Source organism: Macrobrachium nipponense, chromosome 13 (assembly GCF_015104395.2).
Source record: "Macrobrachium nipponense isolate FS-2020 chromosome 13, ASM1510439v2, whole genome shotgun sequence".
Taxonomy (NCBI): domain Eukaryota; kingdom Metazoa; phylum Arthropoda; class Malacostraca; order Decapoda; family Palaemonidae; genus Macrobrachium; species Macrobrachium nipponense.
In genome coordinates this window covers 9,565,906-9,579,526 of record NC_087206.1, presented here as the reverse complement: position 1 = coordinate 9,579,526, position 13,621 = coordinate 9,565,906, and the positions used below count along the sequence as shown (strand labels likewise).

Genomic DNA, 13,621 nt, shown 5'->3' with positions numbered 1-13,621 from the left:
ATATACAGTACTACTATATTAACTGAATATGGTAAGAACAAACACCACTTACCACGAAAAAAAAAAAAGTAAGAACTGATCCAATTGCTGTCACCCAGAAACCAAAATTAGCCAACTGGAAATGAAAATTGTTACTGGTTAATACTGGAAATCAACTAGCAAATTAGGGGCTTATAGTCAACTTAATGTTTTAAGCCACAGTAGATGAATTACAAGGTGCTAAGAGCTAAGCAGTTGTCTGTTAATTTTGAAGGAGAAATACTACTATTTTGAAACATACAATTTGATTAACCAACTTGTGCATTAATTTATTTTGCACAAGAAATCCTTTATAAATAAAACTCAAAATACAGTATACGCACACTAAATGGCAACTTCTTGTCATGCGTATATGACTTGGTGAACCTACTTCTGACTCAGCTTGCAAAAAATTGATAAATTGGGTTAAATGATTAAGATTGTATAAAATTCATTTAATAGCATTAATACGTACATGGCAGGCAGCATACAACTACAAAGTAACAACAGTACGTAATAAAAATACCCATCTTTGCATTGTCTGAATAGATTTGATACAAAACTGTTCATGATACAGTAATCAAGTTCATGTATAGGTAATTGCATGAAAAAAATACTAGATATCTAAAAATATACATTCTCTGTCATTAATTTCTGTTTAAAAGAACATTAAAAACATCAAGAGGACTACAATGAATTCGGTAGTGTTTTAATTATACAGTTAAAGATCACAACATCTATAGCTTTCACAGTCTTACAATTGTCTCTCTTATAATATATGGTATGAAACAAGACAAACTTTCAACTGAATGGTAAGCCTTGTTTCTTCTCACACTTGCATGTGAACATGCTTTTGTATAGCACAAAATGATAGCTTACATAGGAATTGTAATTGTAGGTGCAAAAGGTGGCACCTATCATAATACAGTAATTTGCATTCTCAGTAATTGCTATCAGTGTTCACTAATTTATGCAAAACACTAAGTCACTTTTCTTTACTTCCATGAAGTTGGGTTTGTTCACAAATATTGTGTAAAAATGAAAGATGGACAACTAGTCAAGAAGAAATCAGGGGAACGGCAGAAAAGTGAAAGGTCAGAAATGTTTCATGGGAATGGAGGGGATGCAATATGAATCACTGGTACAGCCTATAGAGCACTGCCAATGGCACACTGTGGGTTTTACCTTCATAGTGAGCTAGTTGACGTAAAATACCAATATGCACTATAGAAGTAAACAAAGGCATGGATGAAAAGAAAAAAAGTAGAAAAGTTTGCTACAAATGGAGGCAAATTATGAAATGCCACTGATTTTACAGATATGTAATTTCAAAAGGAGTCATTGTAATTTTAACATCCTATGATAAACAAAACTATCTCATTTCTTTCAATACTTTCACAGTTCCTACAATTTTTCTTAGTAAAGATACTTAAGAATTTTCACATACTAATCACAGATCTGCTTAGAAAAGAAATTCTTTAAAATAAATAAAATAAGATGTATCTTAAACCTCATTTGTAAGTTCTCATGAAGTAAATTGTTGCCAGTGAACTAAACAAAAAAATGAAGAATTAGCTCTGCTAAGGTGTGGATATTTTCATTCTTTTTGTAACATGATAAATCTAAAATATTTGTTTAAATTGATAGGGGTAAGGCTCAGAAATGTTTCTATTGTTATTTTCTCTCTATGTATTTGTTTACCCGTTTCTTGTCAATTCAAGTTTTTGTTTTCACTACATGACAGGAAAAGTTTAGCAACTACACAGTTCACAATAAAATCTGGATGTACACAAATTTTAGCACTGAGCTTTATACAGTACGTACTTCAATTTAATTGCCGATAAATGCGTTACCCTCTACATATCCCAAGAAGAGAACTTCATAAAATTTAAACATGTTTTCAAGTCTTCTAAACCTTGAAAAGTAGTGAACTTATCAACTAATAGATTGCAAAGGTTATATCTTCAACAAGAAATGATATCTTTAATTCTTCAAAATAGCAGTTTCTTGGAATACTATAGAACTGAAAATCCCAAAAGTAAAATGCATTACGTGAAGAGAGGCACAACCCTGTACATTTGACTATCTAATAAAAGTGCATGCCTAATAAAGGGATTTTGATGTAGGAAAAATCTATTTCTGGGCGAGGAAGCCGTGTCGCTCCGTGAAATACGTTCCTTTAGCACTATTTCTAAGGTAAATTATTGCTAAAATACCAGAGAACTGCTAAATTGGACATGCCAGAATATTCTGACTCACTCACCCTTTCTAAAAGGGTGTCGGTATGAATCTGGGGCGAGTGAAAAACACTACCACAGCAGCCTCTCCAATTAGCCTTTTCCACATCAAAACCCTTTAGAAAAGGATTTACTCCAGATTAAATGTTTTCAACATGTTATGTACAGCACAAAGGAACAGAAGATAGGAACTTCAAGAATATTTTTCACCTCACATGCAAATAGTCGTTTCATTTCTAGTGTTTTTTTGCAATTCAACAACACACACCCACAGTCCTCATTCCACCTATGAAGTTTGATGTATTCGGCATCACATCCAAATGACTGGTTCATTTTTAGTTCTCAGACAAGCACACACTACTTAACTATAGTGTTCAATCTCTCACTCACAAAATTCTCACAGACAAAATAAACACTATATATTTTTAAGGTGTTCTTTTGAAATTGCACACCCTATAAGTACAGCACCCTATTACCAACTACTCAAATGCTCCAGACCTGGTGTGATCTCATCAATGACCTGATGATTTATAAGAGTAAGGTTGCCCTGACTTACAAATTTAATGCCTTTTCAGCGACATTGCTTCAATAAGTGATACAAAATTGTTAAATCTTCATATAATGATGACTGTTGTGGGTCATGAAAATAAGGGATACTAAATACAAGTTGCAAGAAAGTGAAATGGCTTGATGGGAAGTTAAGAGAGTCAAGGAGTAATGATATTTAATTTGTCAAAGGTTTAACTTTCCCTTACCATGGTGATGAAGATACTGTCTTCTGTAAAACTAGGGATAACAAACAATGGAACAATTATCACATGGCGGCTTTAGTTAATGATACAATAAAAAAAATGTATATATCACACAGTACAAATGTTTGAAATAGTACCTACAGGGCCTGTAAACATAAAATATAAAGAAAATAGTTATTCTAGTACAAAATCACACCTGTATCAACATTTTTGTTTTTCCTGTCTTAATCAGCTTCAAGGTGATACCCCAAATTTGTTTCTGTATGCTTTTATCTCTAAATCCCAAGATTTCCATATTACAACATAAGAATATGAATCATTGACCGTTGTGGCACTATTTAGTGTTGCTAACTTGGTTTGTTAATATGTATATAGTTTTTGTAGTTATAGTACATTGCATTCTATAAATTCTACCTGCCATATCACACAGAAGAACTTTGAGGATCCTTGTACAGTCATTGCGATGTTATTTTACTTTCTATATACCTCTTCTAAATGCAAAGCAAAACTGGTCAACAAAAGTGATTACCTGTCACACACACTTGAATCTCACATAAGAGAACCAAATATGAAATAAAATGTCTTATTTCAAGGAATACCAGATATCATACTGACAAGGCACAAATTGATTCCAGAGCTAAATCAAAATGCATGAATGCTTATATGATTTTCCTCCTATAATTATTTCAACCAAAAGGCACAAATGTTTACATGGTATTCAACAGGCACAAGTGGTTAGAGGGAGGTACAAATATATATCAAGAGCTTGCAGAAGAGGCACATAAGTCTTCATTTCAAATATGCTACATAAAATATATCTTTTATTTAAGCATCACAGAAAAGGCTTACTGAATTAGTTAACAAGAATAAAAAGATCTTTTTCAACAACTTTCACAAAATGTCTCACCAAACAGCCAAATATGACGGGGCCTTAAAACAACTAGCACTTTCAAAAATAATTAACCTTTCTCCCTCCTAACAAACACAAACCAAGTACGTATGTCAAGAAGTTTGACTAGGTTTCCATATTAAGTATTCTATTTGCATTACGATAAGAATTCGCGTTACACAGATGCTTCATTGAGAGACTGGCATCATCTGCATTGTAAAATCTAAGTGTTTAAGAAAGACCAGGGGAACCACAGATATTATTCAAATGCATAACAATGAAAAAATTCAAGATACTGAATAACAAATTCAGCGTGTATAGCTTGAATCAAGTGACAGACTAAATATGTAAAACTACATTTCTGCACAACCTCATTGTCAATCAATCCTCAGAAAACAACTTCTGAACAACTACAAATTCTAGTGATGTACTGTGAACCTTCCTGGAAGCCATGATCACTTAGACTCATAATAAAAGATACTATTTACAATGAACATAATGACTAGGTCTGGCTGAATAAATAGTTGAAAAATGTCCTTACTAGTAACATTGCACTTAATACCCACCAAATCACCATATTAAAACACTCGCATTTTTCTTATTATCAAAATATGTTTTCTCACTCAACAGGATTTCACATTTATAATTACTAAGCTTGTTCTTGTTAAGAAGGTTGCTTAATAACATTTAAAATTGGCAATTTTATGTACTGTATACATGTTGGTGTATAACTGATTTGTACAATCCATACAAAGAATATTTTTACAAACTATAACTCCTAGCAAAAGGTAAATCTTACTTGAAAGGTTCTTCTAATGACAATTTCCAAACTACCATAAAACACTGAGAGAATTTACCATCAAGCAATCAAAATGCCATTTAACAGGACAGCATAGAAAAGACAAGGACTTCTGCATAGTACAAAAAGTTCCTGTTCACTTCCAACCTTTCGTCCTGAGAGCTTTTATATTTTTTTATGAATTGTATATTAATAATATATACAGCCTATTACACAATGCCTGGTCTGTTCTGTCGCTTTTCCCGCAGCTCATGGAATTTTTGCCAGGCCCAAATGTTCTGCCTGTCAGGATGACACCAGCAATAGTAGATCATAAGGAATATGAGGCCTCCAATTGCACCTGGAAAAAAAAAATAAAATTTAATCAGACACCAAAAACCAGTGACAAGAAACAAGATATTCATCAATGAGAGTTGATAATTTGAATTCTTATTTTAAAAATTTAAAAGGCTTATAATAATATTTTTCATTCCTCTCTAATTTCAGTAGAAAACTTTCTAAATTCTGATAAAATACAGTTCACTTAATGGATAATAAAATACATTACAAAGCTTGTAGTTAGCATTCCATTACATTTCAATATTTTCAAGACCAAATACTTAATATTATATTTGTTACCATTCAGTGATTTTACTACACCACTGAATCAAAGCACCCTTCATTGGTTAGCCCATAATTTTTTTCTTTAATAAAATGAAAATTCTATCAAATAAGTTATACATGTAGTGCTTTAAACATTTAATGACTGGAAGCATCAACAAAGATACAGATTCTGACAAAATTTTCTTAATAAATTTATTTCAAAAACTAAATATTTGCTGCTGCAAAACAGTGTGTAAATTCTTATAGACCTGGTGAACTTTTAGTCTGACCTGAATTTTGGGCATATGGGATTTGAGTTATTCGTGGTTTAATTCATTATTTATTGATCAAATCATTATAATCAATTTGAAGACCAAATTTCTTCAATATGGTGCTTTTTTGGTTTAAGGACTGCCATAACTCAATGATGGATTTGAAAGTTCAGACTAACAAGACTTACCTCCAAACATGACAGCAAGACCACAGGCTTGGAAGTAGTTATCTGGAGCATAATACGACCACAAAATGGCAATTATGATGTTTTCTCCAAAAGTTATCACGTAATATAGTAGGATGCGTAGTATCTGGCACACATAATAAAAGAAGATTTTAGTTTTCCAACACTAAATTATAACATTATAATTCCACTTTTATTCAATGAAAATAAAGGTACTAAAGAAAACAAACAAAATAAGATAATAGTGATGCAATTTACTGTAATTAATCTCCCACTGGACTGGAACCACTTACAACAAAATGATAATAACCATCATTTTATAAATGCTGACAAAGGTTGGGAGGGGAACTGGAGAGCAGTGGTTTTAAACTTTGCAAACTGATTTAAAATATCATAAATAATCCTCTAACATGTGATTTCACTTTGAAAGGTATGACCACTCACCTGGTGCCCTGGTGAAGTTGTAACGAAGGAGAAGAGGTAAACGCCCCCAAATGCAACAGAGTTGATGACGGACATCTCACGAACATCAAAGTAGATCCACAAGGTGTGAATTAACCAACGGATTATGATGGGCACCCAAAGGAGATTGAAACGTACCACAGAAAACAGGGCATACGCAGTCACTCTGGAGCCTGAAAGACAACATATTGATTGATTTTTGTTTTCAAATGATAATACACATCAGTGGTCATGGACACTAGAAATATCATACATGCTAAAACTTAATGCTTTCATTACATAAAAATGAAGTCCCAAAACTATGTTGATATAATCTACTCTTAAGTGCATTTCACTTAATTGTATTTCGTTTAAAGAAAAAACTTATATACTTATCAAAAAGCACCTATATTTATTACAATTATTTTCTTATAAATAACTACTCAAACATTTGATGCTATGAGAGTTGCTTTTCTGCTATTATATTTGTTATGTATACAGACATCATATAGTACTGTACGTTGTACAAGACTTTACATCTTAATTATGATAAAGAAATCTACTGAAGAAAGGATTAGGGTCACGTTTATATTTCTGATCAAAATTCGTAAACTGTAACCAAATATGTTCGGTGACTTCTGTTCTGTTTCTTAAACTGGCAAGGAGGTTATGCAAACCAAAGAACAAGTAGCCTACCCTTTGAGCAGGGTTCCTAATGACTTTTGGAAGCTATAAAAACTAAGAATGTTTTAAATCATCTTTTTCAGACTTGCCAAATTCTGCAACAGTCAAATATCTGTCTATTGGATATATAATTTTAAATCGCCTGTTGGTCTGGACTGAGCTGTGATTCTAAATCACCTTTTAATTGTTAATTTGAATCAAGGCACTTCGTTCGTTGCAGAATCTGACTGCTCAGATAATCTTAAATTAACTGCAAGGGAGCCAAGTTTGATATTCGGTAGTACCGTATCACTTCAATAGAAGGTTATTGCAGATATGTTACTTGATACCTGTTTTGGAACGCCAGTAACAGCAACCAAATCTACTGGTTTATCGGGTCACGCTGTGCCCCATGGCAACTCAAGTTTCTAAGTATACTTCTAACTATTTGGTTGTATCCTGACTAATAACTACCACCAAAAACTTTAATATTCACGACTACAAACCTATAAGAGAGAGAGAGAGAAGAGAGAGAGAGAGAGAGAGAGAGAGAGAGAGAGAGATGCAGTCTCGATTCATAGAGAATTATTCAGAGACAGACAGAGAACAACTGAGTCTCAGCCAAAGACATTCACGAGTTATTAAAAGAATCAATGAGCGTCTCAGCACCAAGATATCAATGGCGCACTCACCAATCGAGAGTAATTGCCAGCAATATATGGTAACTTCAGCCACCCAAGAAAGAATGCCCTTCCTCTCCCATGCGGGAGCGGTCGAGGACGGGGTGTGGGTCCCATGCCCATCCTCTTCCCGGGAATGTGCCAAATGCCAAGCGAGTTTGTTGCAGGACATGTAATGCACCACGCCCAAGGTCATGGTGCAGGCTAGCTTGGCTATGACCAGCCCCAGACGAACGGCTTCGGGATCTTCTTTAATGCCTGAAAGTAGACACAAACGTGTTAAAAATACAGGTGTATGATATAATGTAAACACTGAAAGATATATGGAATAGAGATATATAAAAACACAAATAAGCAGATAAATCGTTACTCCACTCGAAATCTTCTCATGAAAATGGAAAACAGCAAAGGTGAAATAACATTCCCTTGTGGAACCCCACCATATAATGAAAATTCACTTAATAAGAAAGAATCCATCAACATTAAACTTTTCATCTCATTCGTTCTTGTATTACTTCAATTATCTTTACATAGCCTTGGAGTAAAGAAATAAATAATAGATTATATGCTTCATCACTGCTCTCCTTTGTGTAAATGTGACCAACCGTCAAATCAAGCAAATAATCAATAAAAATTTATAATAACCTTAAGACAAGTCCAAAATTTCAACAGCTAATCACGAATAACCTGCAACAGTTTCCTGAACAGTACTAAATGCCAACAAATGCACGTGAATAATATGTAAAAATATGAACTCATTTCAATTCTAAACTATTAACCCTTAACAATCTAAACTAATTGCAGTCTTCAACAAATTTATATTTAATCATGCGTAATGAGTTCCTTGACTAGTCCCACATTTCACCAATAACCAACCCATTAGGCCGAATTAAATGCTACGTAACAATTCAGTGACACCTCTTACCCGGAGCCATGGCCCACTCCCCCGGGGGAGCCTCGATCAAGATGGCCAGGTTCAAGACGACGATGGGCGCGTCCTCCAGGAAGATAATGACCAGCCTCAACATGGCTACCTCGGCGCTCTCCACCAGGAAGCCCTCGAAGAATTTCTTCTCCTGTCCGTAATTGTGCTTCTTCCATGCCTGTCTGGCTCGGAAGCCGTACCACCAAGCGTCCAGGTACCTGTTGGGAATATCACAACAGCATTTCAATGAATGGAACAGGAGATAGAATTTAGGCCATAGGCCTAGCGCTGGGACCTATGAGCTCATTCAGAGCTGAAAGGGAAATTGAGAGTAAAGGAGGTTTGAAAGGTGTAGCAGGAGGAAAACCACAAAGCAGTTGCACTATGAAATAACTGTTAGGAGAAGGTGGAAAGTAAGATGTAAGAAAAAATGTGAGCAGGGGTACAGTAAAAGAATGAAATATCCTCTTTCGACTACAAATTTATCACTACTTGTTATTACCGTCTTTTAAAGCATCAAGATTGCCTTGCCGTCGGCCTTTTCACAAGATGAAACAATTACAGGCATGTAGCATCTACGCAGATATCAATTCCTTCAATGGTTAGTACTAATAGTAGTAGTAGTAGTAGTAGTAGTAGTAGTATTAGTAGTAGTACTAGTAGTAGTAGTAGTAGTATTAGTAGTAGTAGTAGTATAGTGGTAGTAGTAGTAGTAGTAGTAGTATTAGCGATACGCCTTTGGAACGGCTCCAGTACACTTGGACATTTACCTGAGTATGGGACTGATGGGGAAGAAGAAGACCCGGATCATCCATATGTGAGGCTTCCTCAGCGGAGTAAGGGCGTGGGCTCTTAAGTACCTGTGAATAAATAAATAAAATAATAATAATAATAATAATAATAATAATAATATATTTTTCAGGGGGTTGGTGAAAACCTCTCTCTCAGGAGAGCATATTCAATGAACCAAACAAAAACTTATTTCAGGTTTCTACTGAAGATTGAGAAGGAAACCAACAATACTACTGTGTATAACGTTTTTACTTATAAATTATAAAAGTGAACACGTTTATACAAAGTAATTTTGTGGGTTTCTTTTTTCAGTATATACAATGTTCTAAGGGGTCCACAATAATGAAAATGTTAAAAGTTCGTGTATAATTTATAAACACTATAAATCATACACGAACTTTTAACAATTTTATTATTGTGGACCCCTTAGAATAATAATAATAATAATAATAATAATAATAATAATAATAATAATAATAATAATAATAGAGGACTGCGTCAACATTGAAAACAGAGCACTGGGGCAATATCTGAAAACCAGTGAAGACGAGTGGCTAAAGAGTGCATGGGAAGAAGGACTAATAAAAGTAGACGAAGACCCAGAAATATACAGAGACAGGAGAAAGATAGAAAGAACACAGGACTGGCACAACAAACCAATGCACGGACAATACATGAGACAGACTAAAGAACTAGCCAGCGATGACAATTGGCATGGCTACAGAGGGGAGAGCTAAAGAAGGAAACTGAAGGAATGATAACAGCGGCACAAGATCAGGCCCTAAGAACCAGATATGTTCAAAGTACGATAGACGGAAATAACATCTCTCCCATATGTAGGAAGTGCAATACGAAAAATGAAACCATAAACCACATAGCAAGTGAATGCCCGGCACTTGCACAGAACCAGTACAAAAAGAGGCATGATTCAGTGGCAAAAGCCCTCCACTGGAGCCTGTGCAAGAAACATCAGCTACCTTGCAGTAATAAGTGGTACGAGCACCAACCTGAGGGAGTGATAGAAAACGATCACGCAAAGATCCTCTGGGACTATGGTATCAGAACGGATAGGGTGATACGTTGCAAATATACCATATCGTGGACGTTGAACTGAACAAAGTCAAGAAGAAAGTATCACTCATTGATGTCGCAATACCATGGGACACCAGAGTTGAAGAGAAAAGAGAGGGACAAAAAAATTGATAAGTATCAAGATCTGAAAATAGAAATAAGAAGGATATGGGATATGCCAGTGGAAATCGTACCCATAATCATAGGAGCACTAGGCACGATCCCAAGATCCCTGAAAAGGAATCTAGAAAAACTAGAGGCTGAAGTAGCTCCAGGTCTCATGCAGAAGAGTGTGATCCTAGAAACGGCACACATAGTAAGAAAAGTGATGGACTCCTAAGGAGGCAGGATGCAACCCGGAACCCCACACTATAAATACCACCCAGTCGAATTGGAGGACTGTGATAGAGCAAAAAAAAAAAAAAAAAAAAAAAAAAAAAAAAAAAAAAAAATAATAATAATAATAATAATAATAATATAATAATAATAATAATAATAATAATAATAGCATGAGTCTTGAAATGGTGAAACAAATCTACAGTTGTGTATGGGTACATATATTTAAAAATAAAAAAACTCTACCAAACCTCTCTCTGTAGAGATTTATCTTTAGATAGTTGTACCCTTACATAAGTGTGGTTTTTGTCTCTCTTATAATAATAATAATAATAATAATAATAATAATAATAATAATAATAATAATATAATAATATTTTAAAATTTAGGGTGTCAAGTTCAGCACTAGTGTACTGCCTGGTATTCAGTGCTTAAGACTGAAAATAGGGAGTTAAAGAATGGTTGGACAGCAAGATAAAGGAGGTCCAGAACTTCAAGGCGACAAAGTAAAGGATTTAAAGGCGGAGCTGAGAGAAAACCCAACGGAAGCACTAAGAATTAACAGCTAGAGAGGCTGGACAGCAAGAAAGGGGAAAATGGAAGCGTGAAAGAAGGTAAAGTAAAAGGCCAAAGTGGGTCCGAAGGGGTGCTACAAAAACCCTTTAGTAATCCCTACAGTACACCGTGTGAGGTGCACTGATGGCGCTACCCCTTTACGGGATTATATAATAATAATATTTTATTCACAATTATTATCATTTTCTTTATCACAGTCCTCCAATTCGACTGGGTGGTACCTATACTGTGTTGTTCCGGGTTGCAACCTGCCTCCTTAGGAGTCCATCACTTTTACTATGTGCGCCGTTTCTAGGATCACACACTTCTGCATGAGTCCTGGAGCTACCTCGGCATCTAGTTTTTCCAGGTTCCTTTTCAGGGATCTTGGGATCGTGCCTATAGTGTTCCTGTGATTTTGGGTACAATTTCCACTGGCATATCCCATATCCTTCTTATTTCTATTTTCAGGTCTTGATACTCATCAATCTTTTCTCTTTTTTCGCTTCTACTCTGGTGTCCCATGGTATTGCGACATCAATGAGTGATACCTTCTTCTTCATTTTGTCAATCAACGTCACGTCTGGTCTATTGGCACGTATCACCCTACCGTCCTGATACCATAGTCCCAGAGGATCTCTGCATGATCGTTTTCTATCACTCCTTCAGATTGGTGTTCGTACCACTTATTACTGCAAGGTAGCTGGTGCTTCTTGCACAGGCTCCGGTGGAAGGCTTTTGCTATTATCATTATTATTATTCAGAAGATGAACATTATTCATATGGAACAACCCCACAGTCAAGATGGGAAATGGTCACCACAACTTGGTTGTCATATCTCAAACAACTTGTTAGCTAATCCTTCATTCACTCAAATCAAACAACTCCTAAGCTCAAGAGTCTTTGTTAGCTAAAAGAGGTTACTGATAATCAGCATTCTCTTTAAGTACGGACTGAAAACATTACATCCTGAATATCCTAATGCTGTCCGTCTTCTGTTGTCGGCGTGTTTGCACGCACGCCCCTCAGGGCTTACCAAGCACCACCAGCACTACAAGAAAATATTATCAACATTATATATGTTTCTAATATTCTTTTGTCGGTTTGTGAGCGGGTGAGTACATCATTGCAAACTGCCTTAAAACATAAATGGAAAGGAATATGAAATACAGGCCAAAGGCTAAGCTCTTGGACTTATGAGGTCATTCAGAGCTGACAGGGAAATTGTGAGTACAAAGGTTTGCAAGGCGTAACAGGAGGAGAACCTCTCAGTTGCACTATGTAACAATTGTTAGAAAAGGATGGAAAGTAAGATGGAAGAAAGAGAAGACGAAAGGAGGTACAGCAAATGAATGGAAGGGGTTGCAGCAAGGGTCCCTATGGGACGCTGCAGAGAACCACAGTACACTACAAAAGGCGCACGATCGGCAATACCAACCCCACCCCCCAACGGGACACCAAAACGTGAAAAAAAAATAATAAGTTTTTAACTTGCCAGAAATAACTGATCACTTCGACTCACCATTGCAGCGACTTATATCCAGCGTACAAATTGGGCAGCAGAATTGCAAAGAAGATGAACCACGCCGATTTGGGCTTCTTGGTGTTAAAATGAACGGAACAGGTCCAGAGGTCAAGGCAGAGGTCACCCACGTAGAAGAGGAGCGAACACCAGATGACAATCTGTTGGGACATAAAAGAAAAAAAAATATTAAAAATTAATAAAAACTTTAATAATAATAAAAATTGTGGCTTCTATTATGCCAGAGCCCAAAACAGTTTTTTTTAAAACAAGGTTAGTTCACTTTGAAAATTTCATTAACTGTTAGAACAATATGACAATCTGTTGGAAGACAAAAAAAAATCCCCGAGCCCAAGATGGCTTTTTTTAACATTAGGATTGTTCTGTATTAAAACTTCATTAACTGTTAGAACACCAGATGACAATCTGTAGGAAGATAAAAAAAATCAATAATAAAAAATTTCGTTTCTATTCTTCAATATCCCAGACCCCAAGATGGTTTTTTCTTATAACAAAGTTTGTTCACTTTGAACAATTCATTAACTGTTAGAAGACCATATGACAATCTGTTGGAAGATGAAAAGAATCATTTTAAAAAACTGTCTTTCTGTGATTCTATATCAGAGCCAAAATGGTTATTTTTTTATGACAAAGTTTCTTCACTTTCCATATTTCATTATCTGTCAAGTCAGTGTTTCTTGAAATATTATTATAGATCGAAAAACCACATCGAAATAAGACGACGATCTTCGTGTACTTTACCATCCCAGAATCAATGATGCCGCTTATTTTTTGGAGCAACGTCATTGTCGTAAGGAAATGACAGTTTGGTTAATTTAGGATAATGGCTGATTTTTCTTATATAATATTTCACAGATATTTTAGCGCACAGTATCATCATG

The 13,621-nt window shown here is 35.3% G+C and overlaps 1 protein-coding gene across 6 annotated transcripts in view; it reads right to left on the bottom strand.

Annotated features, from left to right (window-relative positions):
- Nucleotides 1-458: 458 nt before the first annotated feature.
- The window catches only part of LOC135225631 (XK-related protein 4-like), an 85,001-nt gene continuing 71,838 nt past the window's right edge, over nt 459-13,621 (bottom strand). For all 6 annotated transcript variants that reach the window (XM_064264950.1, XM_064264949.1, XM_064264954.1 and 3 more), the window contains 7 exons: nt 12,720-12,880; nt 9,214-9,303; nt 8,444-8,661; nt 7,531-7,776; nt 6,179-6,369; nt 5,738-5,861; nt 459-5,035 (listed from right to left, as the gene is read on the bottom strand). In XM_064264950.1, coding sequence (XP_064121020.1) covers nt 4,905-5,035; nt 5,738-5,861; nt 6,179-6,369; nt 7,531-7,776; nt 8,444-8,661; nt 9,214-9,303; nt 12,720-12,880 — 1,161 coding nt within the window. In that variant the 3' untranslated portion in view covers nt 459-4,904. The remainder of the gene's footprint in view (nt 5,036-5,737; nt 5,862-6,178; nt 6,370-7,530; nt 7,777-8,443; nt 8,662-9,213; nt 9,304-12,719; nt 12,881-13,621) is intronic.